General features: G+C 51.6%; 1 protein-coding gene across 3 annotated transcripts in view; it reads right to left on the bottom strand.

Moving 5' to 3' along the window:
* Nucleotides 1-24,504, bottom strand: part of CREB3L1 (cAMP responsive element binding protein 3 like 1) — a 51,244-nt gene that overhangs the window by 7,976 nt on the left and 18,764 nt on the right. For 2 of the 3 annotated variants that reach the window (XM_074824087.1, XM_074824085.1), the window contains exons 2-8: nucleotides 13,341-13,569; nucleotides 8,455-8,615; nucleotides 6,690-6,768; nucleotides 5,601-5,761; nucleotides 4,851-5,000; nucleotides 3,989-4,047; nucleotides 2,034-2,102 (exon numbers count right to left, since the gene is read on the bottom strand). In XM_074824087.1, the coding sequence (XP_074680188.1) occupies nucleotides 2,034-2,102; nucleotides 3,989-4,047; nucleotides 4,851-5,000; nucleotides 5,601-5,761; nucleotides 6,690-6,768; nucleotides 8,455-8,615; nucleotides 13,341-13,569 (908 nt within the window). The remainder of the gene's footprint in view (nucleotides 1-2,033; nucleotides 2,103-3,988; nucleotides 4,048-4,850; nucleotides 5,001-5,600; nucleotides 5,762-6,689; nucleotides 6,769-8,454; nucleotides 8,616-13,340; nucleotides 13,570-24,504) is intronic. The other variant, XM_074824086.1, reaches the window with a different exon arrangement.

Here is a 24,504-nt window from a genome sequence, read left to right on the forward strand (position 1 = left end):
CAACCTTCACTGCAACTACCCACCATTACGAATGCCCCACTCATTTAGGACTCCTGGGTGCCTCAAAGCCTAGCCAGTCATCTCCCAAAGCAATGGAGAGGCAGGCTACCATGAAAGCCAAGCTCTGGGATGGAGGCTGAACTCTGTAGTCAGGTCAGACCTTGAGCACAGGCCCGCCTGCTGCCACTTCACTCAGGAGACATGCACTCTGTCGCTCAACCTGTGCCCTGAACCATATGGTGGAGACAGAAATAAAAACCAGTTTTGATCCCCTCCAGCTTCTTCAGTCTTGGCAAGCTCTGCAGAGGGATGTGGGCAAAGCCAAATCTTGAGTTTAACAATTAATTCATTCTCTGGCTGCCCCATCTGGAACATGTGCTAAGGTCTCTCTGCCCCATTTAACTGAACATGGGCATCGGCACACATAAACACAAAACAGTGGAAGGTGTGTTAGTAAGACACCAAACCCTTCACTGGGCTGGTGAAGAAATCTGGGATGAGGGAGACTACAAAGCACACAGTTCCCAAGGGCTGCAAATTACTGAAATGCAGACTACTGCGTGTTTCCCCCTGGGAGCACTGACTGTTTTACACAAATATGTTTGAGCTTTTATAAAATGCCAGGTCCTGGAGCCAGGAGATTGCAGGAGAATCCCAGCTTTATCTCTTTCCAAATCCTTTTCTGCTCTTTGTATATGTGGAGAGGAGCACAGAGTGTCCCACTGGCAGTGCTCAAAAACCAAACCCAATTAGAAAGAACACAATGTGTATCTTGAAAAAAAAAAAAATCTCCTGGCTCTTAGGCCAATCTCCTGATTTTGCAGGGTGGGGCTCATGCTTTTTCAGCAGCAGGGCTGCCCGCTCTCCCAGAAATGCCGGGCGGCAGGCAGGCTGTGCCTCGTGGATGAGAGCAGCTGGGCAGCCATGTCCCTGACAGATGGGAGGCTCTGGCCGCTTGCACACCTCAGCCAGATCATGCCTGGCAGCCCCCACGCCGGCACCCATGGCTGGCCTGGAAGCTGGGACCACAGCTCTCCTGTCATGGATGGCAGGAGGGGTGAGTGGTGGGACTGGCTCTCTGGTTCTCTCCTTCAATTCGAGCTGGGGGTGACAGAAATGGGGCTATAGAAGTGAGTGTCCCCCTGACCAGCCCTGCAGCTGACCCTGCCCTTGCTCACACCTGCTGCACCCAGTAAGAGGGAGCAGAGCTGGGCCCTCCTCCAGCTCCTGCTGCCCATCCCCACTGCAGGGGTGGGAGTCTTCGTTATTTGGGAAGTAAATTCCCCTGGTGATCAGACGGCCAGCTCTGCATATTAGGAGCACAAGCGCTCACCAGATTCTTGGGCGAGGGAGCCAGGGGCCTGCTCTGGGGCTGCAGGAGCAGCTTGTTCCTTTCAGGTGAGCAGCACCAGGAGACGGGAGGGAGATTCTCCGGGCTTGCTTTGCAAAGGGAAGAGGCAGGGCAGGGGCTGGGGTACCACATGCACAGGGAGTTGCCCTGGATTTGGTGGGAGCTGGGATCTCCGCCTTTATTAGAGGAATGGGCTTTCCCTGTATTCACCAGCTCTTTCTCATGAGAAACCTGAAACAGCCACATTATGCCCAGGGCCTTGTATTCCTCCAGAGAGCCCAAGAGCAGAAACAGTGGTTCTGAGAGACTGGTGTGAGGGGCCTCCCTCGATGCAGCTGCCCTGGAGACAGCCAGAGGCCTGGAGAGCACTGGGGAGGGCAGCATGAGCCCAAAGGGCTGCAGGGAGAAGGAGGAAGAGATGTGAGAAACATGCCTTCCCTCCCTCCCCTTGCTGCGGCGCGGCCTGGCTGTCCCAACACAAACATTCCAGGCTCGCTAACCAAACCCAGCTGCTTCGCTGCTGCCACGGGCCGAAAACCAGCGCCTGGCCAAGCAGCGCTGTCCTGCCAGGAGCCGGGCGAGCCTGCCTTTCTCTTCTCGCCCCGCTGCCCCAGTGCTCCCCTGGCTTCCCTTCCTGTCCACCCCACCCTACCTGCAGTGGGTCAGCTCTAGCCCCTCTCACCTGTTTGCGTTTTCTAAGGTCTCCACTTTTTTCCAGAGTTCATTGTTTTCTGTTGTGTATGTCTCAACCCTGTGGGAATAAAACCCATAGTCCATTAGTTATAAGGGCTGGACAGATAAAGAAAATGTAGTCCTTGCCTCTCTCGGGGTGTGGAGGCTCACTGGCCTCATCCGTCTACCTGGAGCCAGATGTTCCTGGCCTGTCTGGTTGCAGCCAGCCCCAACAGACCAGGAACCAGGGATGAGGTTGCAGGTGGACAGTTAGGTGTGACAGTTCCCCGTTCAGGCTTTCCCGAGGGCTGGGAGAGCCAGTAGCATCCACTTACAGGCAGGTCAAGTCAGGACAGCCCCAAAGTTATGCAGACATTTCCATCACTTCCAAACCCCCCTAAGGAGCGTGGAAAAGGAACAGGGGGACAAAGTCAAACCTCTCCCACTCAGACTAAGAAACCTGCGCTGGCTGAAAACCAAGCAGTTCTGTGCAAACGCTGGGCCAGCTCCGAGTGCGGGCACTTGAGGGCAGCAGAGAACCTGCAGGCTCCTTCCCACTGCCTCGGCAGGGAAAGCGGTTAGGCTGCAGATGGGACAAGGGAAGGGGAATGTCTCCAGGCCCCGAGGAAGGCAGGCCAGGGACACAGCCTGATCCTGCTGGAGGTTTCCAGCACAGCCTCCGAAACCAGGCGTTCCGTGTAAAAACTGGGCTTGCAGCAAAGGTGTCAAACTGAATGGTGAAGGGCTCAAGTACAGGTTTTGACAAACCAGCTCTGACAGTAAGCCAAGTTGACCAAAGACTTGTTCCATTAAAAAAATTCCCTGAATGCTGCTTTTGGTTCACATTTAAACCTGGCATTGTTTGAAAGCCATCTGTCACAGCAATGCACTAGCGTAACAAACCGCTGAGTACATACAGGCACCAGAGCCACGTCTGGGGAAGAGGCCCCAGCACAGAAAACCCTGGACCTGCCACTTGAGCGAGGCCAGCCAACTCCCCAGCCCCAGCTTGAAGGATCTGGGTGTCAAGGTGGGACACTAGCTGGAGGCAATGTGCTCGGATGCCTGGACACACTCATACACGTCAAGGTGCTGCTTACGGAAGGGCACGAGAACTTGAAGGTGCCTTGAGTCATCTGTTTTTATTCAGCATTTCTCCACACTTAGAGAAGATAAACAAATAGCATCAGGAGGAAGAGTTAACTGAAGTTGAGTTTGAGGGTTGGTTTTTTCCACTTTGCTGATCTCAGGTGGTGTTAATAACAGGGAAGAAGATGGTATTTAAACAGAAATGTGAATTTGCACCTGGATCCCACCGTTCTTCTTTGCCTGGGAATGCCCATCAGGAGCTGCTAGTACAGAGGGGATCACAGGATCAGGCCCTCAGAAGTTATTTTCTACCCTGTCAGTGTCATGTGATATCACCTTAGGCTTATGCCTGCCATACATGCAGGGTTGCCTCAGGGTTGCAAAGGAAAAAACAAAGCTAATGCAGGAAACTGTGGAAAGGGAGGGAGTCTGAGGAATAACTGTAGTGCAAGCTTTTTCTTGCTCTCAGATGCTTGTGTGTCCACCCTCATGGGAGGAGAGGGGGAAAAGCCGTGGTCAGTGCCCACAGAAGGCCTGCTGCTTACGGGACAGACAAAATAGAAGCAACTTCTAGTGGGGAAACATGACTCTTACCCAAAATCCCACCTTGTTGGCAGCCAAAATGGCCTGTGTTCTGCAGGGGACCAGCCAAACTAAGCAGTTGGAAACACAATGTTTCTAGAGCAATCTTCATCCTGAAAGAGGATTTCTAGGAGGGAGGGGAGTAGGGGCAGGATCCCAAACCAAACTTCTGTGCAGCCAGCCTTGCAAGGAATCGTACTCTTTAAGCAATTCAGAGACAAAAACACTAGAAAGGGGGGCTGTGCATGGACAGGGTTTCTTTTTCAAAAGTATGACTGAGAAGGAGAAACTTACTTTTTCTCTAGACACTCCACATATTCTTTCTTCTTCCTGCGACTCTCCTGAGCGGAGATCTGTGAGGGGGGCAGCCATTAGAGAGGAGTCAGTATCATAAGCCTCTAGACATTTCTTTGCAGGTTCCTCATCTTGTCTGTTCCCTGCATACACAGCACCCTAAAGATAAATGGGGAAGTCGCCTTCCAGTCTGCTATTCCTACTGGTCTCCAGGCCAAAACTGGGAGGGACAGATGCTGTAGGCATGCAGCCTTCTTTAGCCTGTAGGCCACAACCATGAGTTGCAGTATGCCTGACCCCCTTGCTGCTGAGAGCATCTTTAGGGTTGCTTTGAACTCCTCTGACTCACATGGGTACGTGCTGTGGCCATCTGTGCAGATTCTGCCCCAGACCACCTCTGAGTCACTGGGTGACTAATTCAGGGTCTCACCATTTCTCCCGTGAGATACTTTCTAATCACAGTCTGAAGTCTCACAGCCTCTGCCTGGCTAATGAGCTCTGTGCATCACCCATCCTGCACCGCACAATGGATTGTTTCCCTGCCTCCACAGCAAGGCCTGACCAGGCTGGTTTGTCTGATCTGTGATGCCTTAGCTCGTGGGCCCCATTGCAGGCCACACACTCCCCAGAGCTGGGCTAGAGGCCACACTTCCCAGATACGGCTGCACGCGCAGCATGTGTGCAGAGGTGCTCCATGGCACCATTTCTGTGGGTTGGGAGGCTCATGCCAGTGTACCAAAGGCAGGATCCCACCTTTTCTGAGCTGCACTGCAGCTGAGGAGGCAAGGCTAACTACAGCACTAGTCAGCTGAGGATGCTCTGGGAATCGTGGGGACTGCATGGTTACATTTTTTGCAGTCACCTTGTTCTTGATTTTCCTCCGGACCCTCTTCAGTGCTTTCTCCTCTGCTTTGGTGAGAGGCAGCTTGGTAGGAATGGGGTATCCCTCGGCAATCAAGGTGCGTTTCTCCTCTTCAGTCAAGAGCAGCGGGCCAGAGGTCCCTTGTAACTTCTGAAACACAGAGAGAGCAGCCGTCAGCGTCAGCAAGGAGTTCTATCCCAGTGATACTCCTCAAAGCCTTGCAGAGCAGCTAGGGGCTCAGTACAGATTCTCTTTCCTGCTCTCAACCTGATCCTGGGGGCACAGCTCAGCAGGTGCCTTCCTCTTTTACTTGGGAGGGCATCTGCTCCTTTGTGGTGAGGCTGGCTACACACTTATTTGGTGGGATTCTGCAGTGCAACTTTTGGGCAATAGTTAAAACACACCCTGGTTAAAGTGATTCTCAGTTATTCTTTTCTCTTCCATTAACCTCTTCAGAAAGTCCTCCAGTGCATAGGGCACTTCCCAAAGTATGGGGTGAAAGACAGCACTTGCTAAAACAAGGTAGCTACTGGTAGGCATCGTGCAAGACTCATTGCACCTCTCCTCACTCCTGTGAGCACCGTCCTGTCCCCACATCCCTGTGCTAAGACATTACATTGCCTTGCCAGAGCATTTCAGCTTGGAGATCTAAACAAGGGCAGGATCCTCCACATGAGCCTTGGAAAGTCTCCAACCCCCTCTGAGCACCAAGGAGCCCTGTGTCCCAGCGATTTCCTGCTGCCTCCTTACGTGTGGTGCTGTGAGGAGAGGTGAGGAGGAGATGGCAGTAGAAGAACGAGCAGCAGGTCGGGCTGGGCTGGAGGGAGGCAGGGAGCGGGGACTCTGAGATCCATCGCTGTCACTGCCATGGCTGCTGGGTGGAGTTGGAGGCATCTGCACCAGGTCATCTACTGAGAAATAAGGAGATCAAGTCAATGGCTGCCATGTCAGCCTGTTGGTACAGGCATAGGGCCCCGAGTAGCAACAGGAAAAGGCACTGCCATAACAGGACTGAAAGGAGAGGGTGATGAGTCTTACAAGACAGGGTGGATCTGAGAACAAGGCTGGACTGAGGTGAGGCTGACCTCAAATGTGCTAAACTAGGAACTGCAGGAGTCAGGGCGCTGGCAGGGGCTTTGCCAAGACACTGAAGGTATTTACAAAGCAATAAGGTACTCAGGTGTCAACCAAAACGGAGTACAAAGCCTGTGATGTTTTGCTCCATAGCCTGTTCACAAGTGCAGGAAGCTCTCTAAGAGAAGAGCTCTTCCAAAAGCACCGCAGGGTTCACACACTTGCCAGCGCACTTGATCCAAAGGGCCCCCGGTCACCCAGTTGGTTTCCAAGCACTTGAAAACTGTCCCCACTTTGTACTGGAGAGCCCTGGGGGCCTTAATGGAGGTGGGAATATGCCTAAGGAATGTCTCTCTGTGGCAGTGGGAGTTCCTATAGTGCTTTCATTTGTGCATCGGCAGATTTTCAGATGCTTGGGTTTCTTTCAAATTAAACTGGATCCTGAATTTCCTGACTTTCAGATGGTTGTTTTTGGATAACACTGCAGTCTCTCTGAGGATTTTAAAGGCACTCTTGCATATTTCCAACCCTGAAGTAGCCTGTTTTGCCTGGGAGTCCCTGTCTGAACGATTCTGATCAGTGGCTGCTGGTCCAGACACTGATCTAGGTTGGAACAGTGCAGTGCTCACTCCTTTATTGATCTGTGCCCCAGTGCTACCTTGTATACATGGTTCTGCTCTCAGGTGTTGTCTTTCCTCCCTGTAATGATCTATATCCGAGTAATATAGAGGGATGTAAGTCAACCAGCAAATTCTATGTTCTTACCTGCAGGTACATTTAGAAACTGGTTCACCTCTTTGGGTTCAGCTTTGATCACAGGTGCTGGAGTCATTTCTATGGGAGTCTGGAAGAGAAACAGAAAGAGCTCTTGGGTGCTGCCACCTTCCCAACCCAGTGGACTCCCACCAGTTCTGTTCATAGCCACTGCTCCCCAGCTCTCTGTCCTGCCCCATCTCACAGCTCTGCCCCAAAGCAGCCTCTTGCCACACATAACAGAAACCAAGAGTCCAAACATAAGCCCCCGAAATCTGCGTCGCTGGGCACACAGAGTGCAAACACACGTTTGCAGAGGAAAAGGCAGTGGTGGATGGATACCCTGCCAAGCTGTGCACCCAGTACCTCCAAAAGGGAGATGACTTTTATCCTTGGCAATTCTTCTCTCACTAGACCCAGACAGTGCAATTTAAACCAACCCATGTATTACCATGGGAAGTCCATCTTTGATCTGCCTTCATTAAAAATGGGAGTATAGAGATTGCACAGAAACAGAACCAGAACAAAACCCCTGTCCTGCTCACATGATTTGAACCAGTGTCCCACTGGGCAGCTGTTTCCAGTCGGAGGGGACTGAGAGTTAAATAAAGAGTAGATTTATTCCCATCTGGACTATGCTGCCCCTCAGCTCCCCTGGCTCGCCAGCCACCAGCCCACCAAAGGCTGGGGGAGTTTTTACACTAAACAGACACATTGCAAACTCCTCCAGACTGTAAACACAGCTGAGAGAGCACCATGGTATGGCTGCTGAGCACACACAGCAGAGCTTTGAGGGCACAGCAAGTTCAAGCTGTGTAAATAATGGAGAAAGTTTGTGCACAGTTTTGGCTGGAAGTACCCATTTGTTTTAGATGGTTGTTTAAATGGGAAGATGCTCAGCATGAGTGAAAAAAGGAAGTGAACCCCAGAGATGCTCTACTGTTATCTATTGAGCTGCTACAAGATAGCCAAGGTCTGTGTGAGACTGACCAGACCTTCGCATCCAACACAGCTGGACTCAAGGCCAGCCAACTTATACCCACATACCAGTGGCAAAAGTGAGCGTCCTTCAGACAAACAGACTTCTTAAGAACTTAGAGATGACCAAAGGACTTGGCCCTTGTTCCTTCCTGCTGCTTCAGGAAAAAGCAAGCAGGACCTGGAGTGGGACTTCCATTTCCAGTGAGCAGCTGAGAAAAGTGAGAGGCCATATGATAAGCCCAAGGCCATGAAAAAGACAGTGGCAGAGCAGGGGTCTATACTCGGGAATAGTGGGGTCACTGGCATCACATTAGTTGATAGTGTTCTCTGAAAAATGAAAATAAGCCAAGAGTGGCTATAGAAATACTGGCAGATTGGAGGGGACAGGCCTCCAGCACGTGCAAGCTTAAAAGCCTTTGGCTTTTGTGCCAAGGAAACATGCTTGTATTTAACTTACATTGGGATTGTTATATTGAAATTTAATTTACACTGAGATTGTAAGTGCTGGAGAAAACCCTCCTTCCACCATTTTCTCTGGAAGGATCAGCTGTCTTGTAGCTTCACTGCAGGAATCAAGAACACAGTTCTAGCTAGCATCAGGCGTGCTGCTCCTCTGACTGCCATTTCAAGAGGAGAATGACAAGTAATGCAGTTTCTGGGCTTTGTATCACCTTCTCCTGTCTGTCCAGTGGCTAAATCACCTAGCACGACCCTGCAGTCACATGGCTGGGTCCACATCACCAGGGGTGCCACTGTGTGAGAGCCCAGGTTCCCGATGGATCTTAGATGGGCTCACCTCCTCGGGGACTGGCAGTCTCTGCAGAGGGTTGAGGTTCAGCACTGGTATGGAGCTGGCAGCTAGCTGGGACTCAGGCAGGTCTAGAGCCAGGTTCTGTTCCTGTTTCACCATGATGGAGCAGAGCTTGGGCCCCAGCGACCACACTCCATTCTCCAGCTCTGAAACATGCACAACGTGAGAGTCAAACTCTAGCAAGAACAGGACAAGAAAAAAAAAAAAAGCCATGCAGACAGCTTCCCCCCATCTGGGGAGGCTGCCTTTCCAAGTTTAGTACTGTCACCACACAAGCATGTGCAGGCCCACAACACAGAGTACAAAAGGGAACAAACCCCCAGCGTGCGGGGAGCAGACAGGACAGAGCTAGAGGCATTGTGTCTCTGCTCCACTCTGACTGTGCAGCCCGAGCGCTGGAGGACAGCTGCAGGGTGTCTTCCCCCAGTGATGTCTCAGTCTCATCCTCTGGAGCTTATTTATATTTAGAGCTCAGCAAGAGGTGGATGCTGGGCTCTTGCTCCTTAGGCGGCGTGGCCAGCATCACAGAGCTGCCAGGTGTGTCACCAAGAACAGCACCATCTCTGTGCTAGAGAGCTGGTGAGAGGGCAAGCACGATGACAGTGAAAGGCTGACAGTGCTGCCTCGGCCTCCCGCCGATGTTGTGCCAAGTACCAGAGCTTTGTTGCCTGACAGGAGAGGAGGAAGGTCCATTTCTGTGGAAGGAAGTCCGATGTGGCACCTGCTTGTGAGGCTGGTCCCAGGGCTGCTCCCCTCAGCCTGACCCTGGAGGCTCCCTCTTCCACACCACACTGCTCAGGGGGACTGCTGCCTATAGCCGTGCCCCGCTGCCATTGCTGGCAGGGAGAGAAGCAGCAGCAAGGGAAAGGAAGTGTCTGAAAATAACTGAATGGAGCCGTGTGGGCACGCTCCCCTCACCCCCTGCCTGCTCTGTCCCGTGCACGTCTCTGGTGGGAGCCTGGCTTGTCACTGGAAGTAGAGATCCCGGGAGATGGGATTCAGGCAGTGGTGGGTAAGCTGCAGCTCAGACAGGAAAAAAATCTTCTAGGCAGGAGAGCCGCCTGGGCTCTGCTCTAAAGTTTTGGTCCCCTCGTTGCTCTTCAAACATTTCAGCTTGCCAAAAAGCTACTCCTAGCTGGCCTGGAGCCTGCATCCTCCTCCCTAATCCTCATCCCTTCTCTTCCCCTTTGTATCTGACAACCAGAAATGCATTTGGCTTGACACAGGACAGACTATTGCTAAGTTTGTTACCAGATAGTGCTCCAGTTGGCTCAACACGAGGCCACAGTTGGGCTCACTCCCTGACCCCTCTGCACTGCTCTCTGCATACAGCACTCACAGACCCAGGGATGTTGCCTGGGTCTCAGTCTAGAAGATGTCCTGGCAAGGGGAGTGGGGAAGAAAGGCCCTTCTCAGCTCCAGAAAAGCCTGCACAAAGAACAATACAAGCAAGCAGCTGTTTGTGTGGGAGCTGCCATCTGAACTACACTTAAAGGTAACTTAACATCATCTTTGCCCAACTCACTCTCTGTTGCCCTCAGGAGAGGACAGGGCAGAATCCTGCCTCTGGCTTTCGCTTGGACACAGTGGTGTTAAAGCCTGGGCAAGAATTGTATCAGTTAACACAGTGTCACCTTACCAGCGGAATATGTTGTCTTCCTGTCTTTGGTCTAGCACTTCTTATTTTGCTGCCTATATAGGTCTCTGTAACAGAGGCTTACTCCTTCCAGCTCCCTGTGTGACTGGACACCTTCAAGCAGAGTCACGAGTTCCTGTGGCTGCTCGGTGTGCGTATCAGCGGTGTGCACCGCTCGCAGTGCTGCTGCATCACTTCCTAGAGCTTCCCACAATGGCGCGGGGCCAGCATCCTCAGCAGCCTCTCAGGCAGGGCTGCACTGCACCGCCGTGATAACGGCGAGGCTGCTGAGCAGACACGGACCGAATTGCATTTTCTCTGTCCTGCTAAGAACACCAAACCCACAGCTGGCAGTGAAGCCCCAGAGACAAGCTCTTTCTGATGGAAGAAGGCAAGGTGTTACACAGACAGCCACAAGTGTTCGCAGCCAGAAAACTTGGACTGATTTCTTCTGCCTAATCACAGCCTGTCACAGAGATGAGGGACTTTGAGCAGTCTTCCAGTCTATCCCACTGCTCTAGGCAAGTTCAACTAACCCTATTAGATGGTTGTCTGACTTGATCTTACTCCTCTGCAAAGTGACAGAGTCCACAGCTGCCCCCATTAAATCTCTTCTACGGTTTCACTACGCCCACTATGGGAAGGTTTTGCCTACTGGCTAATCTGAAGTTCTCTTACTGTGATCTTAAGCCTCATCTTCTTCATCCTCTTTTTCTGTTGCAAAGCTCTGCATTTCTCTTTTTCTCAGAGGCGTGGGGCACCCTCTGTCTGGGAGGGCTGCTGCTGAAGCAAGTTACCAGACAAGGGCGAGCAGACCACCAAGGGCTCTCCCCATTCAGACTTGACTCAGCCAAAGAGCAGCCCCCAGTGCTGTCAGGCCAGACAGCCCAAGGAGCAGACACCCAAATGAGTATGCACTGTCCTCCCATTTCCTGTCTGCGTGCTGACCCTGCTCTCTTTCCCACCCTCGGAGATTTATCTGGGGAGCGATTGGGTTACAGAATCAGAAACACATAAACCATCAGAGGGTCAACGAGATACTGAGGAGGCAGCATTTTGTGTGGACACATCGATGTTCTGCTGCCTGAGAGGATGTTTCAGAGGTATGGCCAGCCTGTAACCACTGCAGATTTCACTGTATGTTGGTGGGTGAGGCATGCCAGGAAGCTCATCCTCAGCTCTAGATACTCTGTACGCAATGGGAAGAAGTACAGCTGAAAGAAATCCATAGCTGCCCTGGTTTGAGGTGAGGCAAAGAGCAGTGAGGAAGCAGGACTTGTACAGGAGTGCGGGCACTAGCCCGAAGCTGGTCCAGCACCCGCTGCTCTGCACAACCCCGGCTCTCCCTGCTCCAAATCATGCCCCACAGAACTGAGGGCCAGTACTGAGTACTGAAGCAGCCAGTCCGTGTGCACAAACCATCTGGAAAGCAGACTCCACTGATAAGCAGGGTCACAATGCACCCAGTGGCTTGCCCCAGCTGACCCGAGTTAGTGGGAACCATGTGGGAAGGGGCAGGATTTGGAAGTGTTTTGGAGATCTGCAGAAAAGCTGGGAGAAAACTGATAAACAGCAAGCCTCAGCCAACTCCAAGCCTAGACGGAGCCCGGGCATTCCTGAGGAGCTCTGCAGACCAAGCAGAGCTTGCTTAATGTTAAAGAAAAGCTATTCCTGGGTAATTAATTTGAAGTGAATGTCTAAAAGGACGGAGACTGGATGGAGCTGTGCCAAAAGGACTGCACAGTGTTGCAAATACTGGACCTGACTCAGGGCTACACTGGAATATGACTCACATCTAATTACGAGCCAAGATAGCCCTGGAAAGATGGGTTGAATTATCCCGCTCCAGGACTTGGTGCATAAATACCCCCATACCTGCCACATTAATACTAGGCCTTACTCCCTATATAGAACCGATCTGCACTCTCAGAGCACAAGCGCCAGGTCCATCTCAAGCTCTCCTGGGTTATGTGCTGTACACCCTGGCCTCTGCCTAAGGATCAGTGTCACACCCTGATCTTGCCTTGGAGACACTGCAGCCGAAGCAGGGGCATGTCCAGACACAGAGGAGAGGAGCAGAAGTGGTGACAAGTGTCTCAGAGAGGAGTCCCTGAGGCTGCTTCATGCAGGCAGACTTCATTTCACTGCTTTCTACAGACTCATGCTTTTTGCTTCTCTCATTCCCAAGCCTCACCTCCTCCTATTCATTTGCAGGGGCAAAATAAAGATGTGTTTATGTGCTCATGCTGGTTTGTTTTTTGTTAGTCGCCCGGTTGCCGTTTTGGGCTGAGTGCCCTCCAAGACTGTACTGGGGTTAAAGCTAAGGGAAAAGAAATGTAAATGGAAAGCTTTTTTGATACAAGGCAGAGCTTGCTTGGCCTGCCATGAGCCTCTCTCCCAGCACCTCTCTGAGTGGCCCCTAAGGAACGTGGCACTGATGTCTGTGCCCTTTGCAGGGACCAAAGAGGCAGCAGAGGCCAGCTCCTCTCCTCCTGCCTTGGCGTTTGTACCAGAGAGCTGGGATCACTCCTGGCCGTGAGAGGGAAGTCTCTGTCCCAGGTCTCACTCTCGCTCAAAGCAATGGCTTTCTTCTGTGTATACTGAGCCTGTGCCACTGCTTTTTCAGGCAGCCTGGTGTCCATCAGCTGTTGGGACACCCACACAGTCCCACAAATTACAGGACTCTCTGCAAGGACGGCTCTAAAAATATCCAGCCGTCATAAATTATCCTGAAATGAATTGTTTTAAAAATAGGTTTTGAAATGACTGTTCCTCTCTGTCTCCTGCTAAAAGATCTGCTGGTAAAGAAGCCACTTAGCTTTCCACATGTACCAGCACTGGTTGCAGCCAGAGACTCATGCTTTGTCTGTTCAAGCCAAAACCCTGCTGCCTGATGCCAAAACAGACCTGGGTCTAGGGCATCCACACCCAGGTTTGCAGGGTCCTAAAGAAACATCGCCTATTGCTTGCTGGAAGCTGGCAGCACACTGAACCACAACCAATTATCATCCTCGTAAATAACAGTTAGCCCGGCAAAGGAGCAATGTGACTGTAAGAGCACAAACTGAAGGGAAAAATGTGGACTGTACTTGACAACGGCAGATCAAATTCTTCCTTGGATTAGCCATGCGCAAGCCCAGGGGAATAGCCAGTTTGTCCTTATATATGGGAGCCAGCCAAAGCCGCTGCTAACAGATGTGCCCGAAGCTGTGCAGTGTGCGTGTCTCATGCTCACCGTTAGCATTATCTTCAGTCTTGACAGCCACAAGGGGGCTCTGGGGAGCAGAGTCTCCACTGAGGGAGTAGCTGTGCTCTGCCTGGATGCCTGGAGTGGGTGGATCCAGGTCCATGTCCAGCAGCGGGTTCTTCTCAGCCAGTACTGGGTCATCGAAGAAACTGCTGAAGAGGTCGTTGGAGAAATCCTCCATGTTGTCAGAGAAGTGATCCAGGTTCTCTGAAAAATGCTGAGGAAATACAATGGGAGAAAGACTGTTAGTGTCAACTCCCAAGAAGGATCTGAGAGCGTTCCTCTGCACTGAGAGCCAAACCTCAGCAACAGCCCTTTTGGATGGTGTGGTGGTTTAGTCCCTGCCGGGGTCTGAGACCACGCGGCCACTGCCCCTCCCCCACAAAGGGAGTGAAATACAAAGCCCCAAGACTGAGATAAGGAGAGGTTTGATACAACAATTGCGACAGCAACACAACAAACAACAACAATAACAATAACAGTGATAACAATGAACAGAGCAAGATATCTACCAATACAGCAGTGAGAACCGAGCGATGGCATAACACACGTGTTAACCGACCGTCTGGCTTCAGCACCAGGATGTGATGTCAGCATGGTATCTGAATAACCCGGCTAGAGCCCCCCCCTACTGCTGGGGAAACTTAACCCTACCCTGGCTAAACCAGGACAGATGGGAAAAAGCAGTTCCTATCCCTTGCCTGCATCAGTTTGATAAAAACACCTTGAATTAAGACAGAAAGGGCCGTGGTGCTGTACATCTCCTCTGCCTATTTATCTATGCCACAAACGCTTGTGAAACTCTTCTACATTCTGACATCTCCCCCTTCCTCTTGGGTACCTGTCTTCGGCTTCCTAGCATCATCTCACTGGGACAACTAGCCAAACAGAGCACATGGCAAGAAATCCCTGCGATGACAAAATGCAAGTGTGGCAGAAAATCACAGTCTTCAGCACCTGTCCTTGGTGACAGGCACTTTCTCATGTTCTCTGCCAGCAGCAGTAGGCACTCTAATGCCCCAGAGAACATCAACCCGGCTGCTGATTTCTATCAGAGAAAAAAAGATCAGTTGGATCAACATAACAGGAAGGCCCCCTGTTGTATTTAATTTCCTCTGGGATTTCACAGTCCCTCTGTGGACCATATGAGGCTGTCCTCAAGCCAGATAATGCCTGTGAAATTCGGCTCCCCGATGAAGTTTAAACACTACAGATGGGCTGTTAACAACAAACAATCATTCCACTAATCATTCCAGTAACAGTCAGTAAATCTGGCCAGTGCTGCTGCAGAGCTGGGCTCCTGATGCTACAGGGAACCTGTTTCCTTTGAGGCATATCCTCCTATTCAGAAGTCAAATCACTAACTTTTCCATTTGCTACAACAAAGCATTGGTTGGGCAGGGAGAAAAATGATGGTTGCCAAACACCAGCTGAAAAATTATCCCATTTGTTGGCAGATTGAGGCTACTGGCTCAGGGAGAGGAAAGAAAAGACAGATACATTCAAGTGACTATATTACACAGACGGAACTGTGTAACTTAAATGAACTGGAGAGAGCTCAGCAGTCAGACTGGGTCCCCCCCGCCTGGAAAAGCATCTGGGTGGGCAGAAAGGCATTGAAAGCAGCATACTGAAATACCAAGAGCAACAGGGTATGGATGAGAGAGAGTGGGAGAGAGCACGCAGGTCCTAGAGCGGAGACATGAATGCCGATGAATTCCAGCGTGAGAGCTGAGCTCAGGAAAGAGCCCAGCTCCTAGAGGAGCATGAGGTGCGTGCCCTCCGTCCTTCCATCAGCACTGAGGGAGGAGTTGGCCAGAGGACCCCGGATGCTGGAGCCTGCAGGTTCCTGCTCCCACAGGAAGGTGTATTTGTTTTACCAGAGCACAGTATCACTCTGTCAACATTACACCAGCTGTCAGAGGGTTGGGGCGAGGCTGGGGAGTGAAGTAGGCTCCAGCTGAACAGACTCACACTTCCCACCAAGTGGGGGAGGGAGACGGTGAGCTGCAGCAATCTCCAACATGCCAGCGCCCTTCACCCTCCAATATCATCCCTCAGCCACTCAGGTTAAAAACTCAGATCATGCTGGAAGGGGGGGGGGGGGGGGGGGGGGCGGAGTTCCTGCCACCTGCATTCTGCCTGACACGAGGTTTCTCTCCCTTCTCTTGCCCTGTCCTCCCACTGCCTGGAGTGACAGCCTGACCCACCACCCCCTGAGGCTCCCCTGGGAGGGCAGACACTGCATGTGCAGGTAAGGTGAAGGCACACTCGTGCTAAACCCCAGTGTTGAGGCCCTCTCTGGGATGTCTGGGCTGAAGTTTTCTCCATTTGTTCCCATACCGGAAGCAGAGTTGGCGGGGTAGCTTGGTAAAATCTACCCGGCCATTTCCAAGTTGCCTAGAAGCATTTCTGCACTTGAATCAAGCGACAGAAAACACCTCCCATCTGTGCTGAGCATAACTGTTCTTCAGAGGGAGCTGAGTCAGCAGATGGAACTGGGTTAGATATTTATCTAAAAAGCACTGGAAAACTGAGTTTTATCCTAACCTACAGCATGGAGGGGTAAAGCGTTTGGAGTCCTGATCATTAACCCCAGAGAGTGCCTGCTCATGTAACAGCTGTTCTTTGTCTTGCTTTCTCTAAACAACACAAGCAAACACAGGATATGAACACAATAGCCTTACGGTAAGGGTGAGAATGTAACCACAGAAAAGTGAAGGGATTCAGAGTTCTGGCTGCCAACGCACCACAAGGCAGCACAGCAGAGCCAGGATCCAACAAAAGGCACTCAAATCATATATACTGTTGTAACCATCAAAACTAGAACCACCATCTAACCCTGGGAGAGAAGCAGAGCTGGATGGATGGACAGCTGTAGGGAGAGCTGCCTGTGACTCTGCCACGTGCTTCAAATTTCTTTCACAACTCTGCATTAACAAAGGCAGAGGTGGGAGTGAAGAGAGTCAAGAAGATGCATTTATGCAGTAGTTCCACTCACTGTCTTTTAGCAGCACCCCACCCACGCTTAGAACAAGGATCTCTTGGTCAGTCAACAGTCTTCCCATTGTAGGACAAACCTACCTGGAGGGAAGAGGCGGAGGTGCACCTCTGGTTTTATTCTGAAGCCAGAAAGTCTCCCCAGCAGTGGCTAAGGGGTGAGAGATAAGTCATGAGTGCAAGGGGCCAAGTATCAGAGCCTTAACACGGGCACCAACATTGGCAGGAGTAATTGCAGATTTCTGGTTCTTCTTTTAGACACCACACAGCAGGCTTGCTGGAGGACCTCGCTGCTTGGAAGTGAGGATGAAGGCAACACTGTTCTCCCAGACATGCGGGAGTTTAGGTCCCCAGGAGACCATTCTCTCCCAAGAGATAGACACCTACTGCAGAGCAGGGGAAAAACACAGGTGATACGCAGTGATACTCACACCCTCCCTGGGAATCCAGAAATGTTGGGGCACATACCCCTCTCTGGGCTCCTGGGTCTTATTCTCCAGCACAACTAAATACTGGCAAAGCCTTCTCATCAAAGCAGCCCCCTTTCAGCTCTCACCAGTCATACACATACCAGTCCAACATCTCCAGACGCAGATGGTGGAGAGAAGGGAGCTAGCCTATGAGACTGGGAATAACTATGGTTATTATCAGAGGGGCACAAAGGATCAGACACCCTCAAAAAGGGAGAGCACCTAGAGCTGTCCCAGTTGGATATTGCTATTTTACTCAAAGAAGGTGGCAAGAGGCAGAGAAAAGCAGAAGGAAGGGTAAAGCAAAGACAATGGCATGGCTTTGTAGCTATCTATATCCACACCAGACAAGCAGGATGTGAAGCCACCACGTCCCAGGAAGACTGCTGTGTCCCTTGGGTTGGCTCTGTTCTCTCCTGATGCCAACAGGTATTGTTAACTTTAGATTTCTGATTAGTAAAGACAGCCATGCGTGAAACCACATGGCAACAGGAAAAAGTGCCCTCTTGCCCAGATCCAACTGTGATGGGCCCAGTGAGGAGCAGCCCAGAGCTTATTTCACAGAATCACAGAATCATCTCGGTTGGAAAAGACCTTGAAGATCATCCAGTCCAACCATTGACCCAACACTGACAGTTCCCAACTACACCATATCCCTAAGCACTAAGTCAACTTTTCTCTTAAACACCTCCAGGGATGGGGACTCCACCACCTCCCCGGGCAGCCCATTCCAACACCTAACCACCCGTTCTGTAAAGAAATGCTTCCTAATATCCAGTCTAAACCTTCCCTGGCGCAATTTGAGGCCATTCCCTCTTGTCCTATCACTTGTTACTTGGTTAAAGAGACTCATCCCCAGCTCTCTGCACCCTCCTTTCAGGTAGCTGTAGAGGGCGATGAGATCTCCCCTCAGCCTCCTCTTCTCCAGACTAAACAACCCCAGTTCCCTCAGCTGCTCTGCATCAGACCTGTGCTCCAGACCCTTCACCAGCTTCGCTGCCCTTCTCTGGACACGCTCGAGTAATTCAATGTCCTTTTTGTAGTGAGGGGCCCAAAACTGAACACAGTAATCGAGGTGTGGCCTCACCAGTGCCCAGTACAGGGGCAAGATCACTTCCCTGTCCCTGCTGGCCACGCTATTTCTGATACAAGCCAGGATGCCATTGGCCTTCTTGGCCACCTGGGCATACTGCTGGCTCATGTTCAGCCGACTGTCAACCAACACCCCCAGGTCCCTCTCTGACTGGCAGCTCTCCAGCCACTCCTCCCCAAGTCTGTAGCGCTGCTGGGGGTTGTTGTGGCCCAAGTGCAGCACCCGGCATTTGGCCTTATTGAAACTCCTCCAGTTGGCCTTAGTCCATCGCTCCAGCCTGTCCAAATCCCTCTGCAGAGCCTCCCTACCCTCGAGCAGGTCAACGCTCCCACCCAACTTGGTGTCGTCTGCAAACTTACTGACGGTGCATTCGATCCCCTCATCTAGATCATCAATAAAGATATTAAAGAGAACTGGCCCCAAAACCGAGCCCTGGGGGACACCACTCGTGACCGGCCACCAACTGGATTTAACTCTGTTCACCACAACTCTTTGGGCCCGGCCGTCCAGCCAGTTTTTTACCCAGTGAAGCGTGTGCCCATCCAAGCCACGAGTAGTCAGTTTTGCCAGGAGAATGCTGTGGGAAACGGTGTCAAAGCCTTACTAAAGTCAAGGTAGACAACATCCACAGCCTTTCCCTCATCCAATAAGTGGGTTGCCCTGTCGTAGAAGGAGATCAGGTTTGTCAGGCAGGACCTGCCTTTCATAAACCCGTGCTGACTAGGCCTGATCCCCTGGCTGTCCATTATATGACTTTTAATGGCACCTGAGATGACCTGCTCCATGACCTTCCCTGGCACTGAGGTCAGACTGACAGGTCTATAGTTTCCTGGATCCTCCTTCCTGTCTTTCTTGTAGATGGGTGTCACATTTGCCACCCTCCAGTCCAATGGGACCTCCCCAGTTAGCCATGACTTCAGGTAAATCATGGACAGCGGCTTGGCGAGCACATCTGCCAACTCCCTCAGCACCCTTGGGTGTAATCCATCCGGTCCCACAGACTTGTGTGCATCCAAGTGGTGTAGCAGGTCTCTGACCACCTCCTCTTCAACTGTGCTGACATCAGTCTGCTTCCCCTCCCCATCTCCCAGCTCATGAGGCTGGGTGTCCAGGGAACAGCCAGTTCCACTGCTAAAGACTGAGGCAAAGTAGGCGTTGAGCACCTCAGCCTTTTCCTCATCCTTAGTTACCATGTTTCCCTCTGCATCCAGTAGGGGAGGGAGATTTTCTCTAATCCTCCTCTTGCTGTTAACAAATTTATAGAAAGATTTTTTGCTATCCTTAACAGCTGCAGTTAAGTTGAGCTCTAGCTGCGCTTTGCCTCTCCTAATGTTCTCCCTGCATAACTTCACTACGACTTTATAGTCGTATATAGATATAGATTCTCCTTTTGTTCTTGAGATCCAGTCAAAGGTCCCTGTTTAGCCAGGCCGGTCTCTTTCCCCTCCTGCTTGTTTTTCGGCATACGGGAACAGCCTGCTCCTGTGCCTGTACTCTTGAAGTATGTCCAGCCTTCCTGGACTCCCATTTCCTTCAAGGCAGCCTCCCAAGGGATTTGGTTAACCAGTCTCTTGAACAGGTCGAAGTTAGCCCTCCGGAAGTCTAAGGTGGCAGTTTTACTAACCCCTCTCTTTGTTTCTCGAAGGATCAAAAATTTGATCATCTCATGATCGCTGCACCCTAGACAGCCTCCAACCTTTACCTCACCCACAAGCTCTTCCCTGTTCACAAGAAGCAGGTCCAGGAGGGCACCTTCCCTGGTCGGTTCACTCACCAGCTGTGTGAGGAAGTTATCCTCCATACATTCCAGGAACCTCCTGGATTGTTCCTTCTCTGCTGTGTTGTGATCCCAGCAGATATCCGGGAGGTTAAAGTCCCCCACAAGAGGAACGGCAAGTGACTGCGAGATTTCTCCCAACTGTTTGTAGAAAGCTTCATCCACCTCACTGCTTTGGTTGGGAGGTCTATAGCAGACTCCCACAGCAAGATCTGCTTTATTGGCCCTTAACCTGATTCACACACTCTCAACCCCGTTATCACTATACTTGATTTCCAAGCTATCATAGCATTCTCTTACATACCGGGCCACTCCACCACCTCTTCTTCCCTGTCTATCCCTCCTGAAGAGCTTGTAGCCATCAATTGCAGCACTCCAGTCGTGTGAGGCATCCCACCACGTTTCTGTTATAGCTACTATGACATAGTTCTCGTGCTGCATTATGGCTTCAAGCTCACCCTGTTTGTTGCTCATACTGCGTGCATTGGTATAGATGCACTTGAGATGAGCTAATGAATCCAACACCCTCTTGTGAGCATGGGCCCCATTCCCTACCAGACCCTTCTCAGGTGCTTCCACGGTTCCTGAACATCTTTCCCTTCTCTCAAATGAAGTGGCAGAGGGAGAGCCCTCACCAGTCCACCATCCTTCAAGCTTTGGCACGTTTCCCTTAAGCTTGTTCCTAACATGACCAGTTATCTCCCCATCCCCCCTCATATCTAGTTTAAGGCCCTGTCAATAAGCCCTGCTAACTCCTGCCCCAGAATCCTTTTCCCCCTCAGGGACAGCTGCATCCCACCTGTCTCATTTGTCACCAGCAGACCAGGTGCCTTATGAACCTCGCCATGGTCAAAGAACCCAAGATTCCGACAGTGGCACCAGTCTCTGAGCCACGTGTTAATCAGATACGTTTTCCACCCTCTATCAGTGGTTTTCCCTTCCACTTGAGGGATTGACGAAAACACAACCTGAGCTCCCGAGCCTTCAATTAGCCACCCCGGTGCTTTGAAATCCTTTTTGAGTGACTTAAGACTTCTTTCTACCACCTCATTGTTACCTGCCTGGATAACCAATAAGGGGTAGTAATCAGAGGGCTGCACCAGACCAGTGATTTTCCTTTTAATGTCTCTGACCCGAGCCCCAGGGAGGCAGCAGACCTCTCTATGGTATGGGTCTGGTCGACATATGGGCCCCTCTGTACCCCTCAGAACAGAGTCACCCCCTACAATTACCCTCCTTTTCTTCTTACTTGAAGAAGTCGTAAGTCTTGGGGCTGAGGGACAAGCAGTGGATGACTCACCAGGTGGGTCCTCATTTCCATCTTCAGTTGGCTGGCTGTCTAGTTCCAACACCTCATACCTATTGTATAATGACAGCTGGGAAGGTGAGGAGGGTGGAGGAGGTTTTCTCTTGCCTTTCCAAGCAAGGACCTGACTCCATTCCCCCCTGCCCTCCACATGCCTTCCTTCTGCCTGGTGAGAGGAGGGGAGGGAGTCATGTATTTCTTGTAGAGCCTCTACCTGTTGTCTTTGACTCAGAGTGTGGCTCCACCAGTCAATCTCATTTTCGCACTCCTTGATTGTTCTCAACCTTTCTACCTCCTCCCTCAATTCAATCACCTGCCTGAGCAGATCGTTTACTTGATCACACCGCACACAGACGGTGTCTCTGACTTCTTCCAATTCAAGTGCTAGGCTCAGGCACTCTCGGCAAGCAGAGACCTGCACAGCCACCTGTTTGTGCAGGACCTCTGTCTGAGTTCCCACATTCTTCATCACTTTGCCGCTGGGTCGTGTTGTGACCATGGTCCTTGGCCGGGAGAGAACCAATCCCTGTGTACTGTTTCCCACACGCAGCGCTCTCACTTCCATGCAGACCTGTTCCTTCCCTCCTCTCTCTCCAGTACTGATTCAATTGTTTGCAGGGACCGAATGTACCTCGTCCAGTGGCAGGGTCTCAGCCCTGCCCTACAAGCTGCCTAGATGCACTCCCACTCAAGTACTATCTGATCACCCTGAGCTCGGTGGGCAGTGACCTGGTCGCTCCTACAGGGTTCTTATCACCAAATTAACGGTGGGTGGTGCTGGGTCCGCCCACGCTAACTCAGAAGCCCACCCAGCTCGTTACCGAGGGGTGGGGTGTGAGCTGGGCTCCTCGGCGAGTGACCCTTGGTGTGTTTACACCTCGTTCAAAATAGGCGCCATCGGCCCTTGGCTCCGCCCACAGTCCACACCGCCTCAGCTGCCCGCCCACCGGTTTGCCAGTCTCCTTAGAGCCGGCTAGCCGCCTTTGTCTCCAAAAAGATTCAAAAGCCCCCCCAAAAAAGCTCCTTTCCGGTCCCTTTTGCCGCAAATCCCCCCAGTACGGGCTTACCTGCACTGGAGCTGGTCTCCTCGGCGAGTTTTTATTTATTTCAGATAGACGCCATCACAATCACTGCTAATTAGTTTAGATTGAGCCTGCTAACCCAGAATACGCAAACTCTGTCCCACCCAGCCTCGCTGGGGGAGCTGGACCTATCTGGCAAAACTCAGAGAAGGCTTCAGCCGTGCTCTTCCTTAATGCATGTGAGAGAGAAGGCTCCGGGGAACTGCAGGTCTCAGGGTACAGTGTCTCAGGGCTGTGTGGATCACAGCAGGGTCAGTGCTCCAAGTTTCTGAGTGGCAAACAAGCAGGTTAATCACCTGACCAAATGGAGGGTAGCTTTATCCTGGCTTGAAGGTCACATGCCGAAGGAGGTGCTGGGCAGCCACTAGCCCTCCCTTCCCACCCAGACTGGGGCCAGCACAGCTGAAGGCTTTCATGCACTGCCACTAAATGAAAACTGTGCTGGGTTTTGTGGAGACTTTTGCCAACGCTGTGGCAATGAAAATCTCAGCAGCCCAGAAGCATGTGTTGGTGGAAGGTCCAAGAAAGAGTCCCCAAGACTCAGATGTAAATGAAGGTGGGGTGGACAGAGATGCACAAGCAGGGGAGGCTCATCCTCTCACAGCCTCTTCAAGGCCTAGGCTCTTTCCTCGAGAGCACCTTCGAGCCAGGATGAGATCAGCCAGCTCCCGCTCCTCAGAGAACTGGTTAAGAATTTCTGATTGTGACACTGAAGGACTCTGCAACTCTGCTGAGATTCTCCTTAAGATATCTCAAGTAGCTTTCATGCAGATGGGCCTGGCTTGAGCAAGGGCGACCAGTCAACTGGGAAACGTGATCCTTTACCATCCTGGCCCAGAGGGAGCGGGTGTGAAGTGTACTGGGGGAAAACAGCTTCCAGATGGGATACAAAGCTCACAGCACAGTCTCATTTTGCATTATTCGCTCCTGCTATCTCCCCCTCCCTTTCACACCCTCCTTCCTTCTCCTTCTAACTATGCTCCAAAGCCAAGAAATAGCACGAGATGTGTTTCCAAAGCTGTATTACCAGTGAGCGGTCAGGGAGGGGGCAGCCAAGGGACAGAAACGCAATGGTGAGGATGTGCCGGATTTCTTGATCCAAACCCGGTTTCTGGCTGTCTGTGCCCCCACCACGGTTCTGGGAGGACGGGGAGGCACCGCCTGAAGGGGATGAGCCAGCTTGCGCAGGTACCGGGGAGTCAATGACCGCTGCATCTCCAGGCCCTACCGAGAGCCTGAAGCTGCTCTGATGCCACAGGAGAATCTGCTCGGGCTGAGGCCACCCCAGCCGCGGGGAGAGAGTGTGAATCTGTCAGCTGCTGGCTCCTGCTCCCTCCCACTCCTGGTGATCGACATAGGCACTGACTCTTCCAAACATATTTCCACCACATGTTTTCATCCTGACCTCATGCTTAGGGTTGTCTAAATAGCGCACTGTATGTGCGTGCGTGCACTTCTCATTCGAACACCCTTTCCTGTTGTACAACAGTTATCTTGGGAGCTAATGTAAGGCATCCAGACATCCAAATGCAAGCTCTCTATTTCCCCCCACCCAGAGCTGGTGTTAGATTTCTGGGGGCCTCAAGCAGAGACTGAGGCATTAAGCCTTTTCCCTGCCCGGGTGTGCATGGGATGCCTTAAGGTGCCACTCTTGTAGCCCAGTGGCACCACGCATGGCTGAGGAGGGGACAGTTTCCTCTCCCTGGATCCACTTCTCCTCTGTGGTCACCCTGGCTTCATCTGTCTCTCCTTTTCCCTTTCACGCTTCCATCCTTTGACTGTGACTTTCCCCTTCCCACCTCCAGCTGAGTTGTTTGGAGACAATCTCCCTTCAGGATCAGCCTGGTTCTCACAGCCTCCCTGTTCCCACCACAATGGTCTCGCTCCAAAGAGAAAGCAGTGAGGGGCTAATCCAGCTGGGCGGCAGCCCAGGCCCAGGAGACGAAGGGCCTTTGCAGGTTGGAGGTTCTGCTCATGCTGGCAGGCAGTGCAGATGGGGAGGGGATTCTTCTGAGTTTTCTCTTTTCTTTTTGAAAGTATTTTTCCTCTTTGCTTGCCAAGATAAATCTCCTGTCCCAGCTGTGACATCTGCATTTCCCTTCTCTGCTTTCACTAAGGAATGAAGCCCCCTGCACTCCAGCTGCACAGTCAAGGTTTCCTTTACATTCCAGGAAAGAAGAGCCCATACACTCCAGACAGTCCTTCTGCTCTCTTTAAAATGCAGTGAATTTTAGACCTTATGAAAGTGAAGATCTTGACGGCGTTAACAAGATCCAGGCAGGATGGACAGATGCTGTGCACACTCCTCCTCACAGTCTAGTCGGTGCATGTGCACCCCAAGGAGCACAAGTGATCATCCAACCACCTCTTGGCTCTCTCAAGCCCCTCTGGTGTCCCTCTATCCTGATCCATATTGCTCTTGGT

This window comes from Strix aluco, chromosome 4 (assembly GCF_031877795.1).
Source record: "Strix aluco isolate bStrAlu1 chromosome 4, bStrAlu1.hap1, whole genome shotgun sequence".
NCBI lineage: Eukaryota > Metazoa > Chordata > Aves > Strigiformes > Strigidae > Strix > Strix aluco.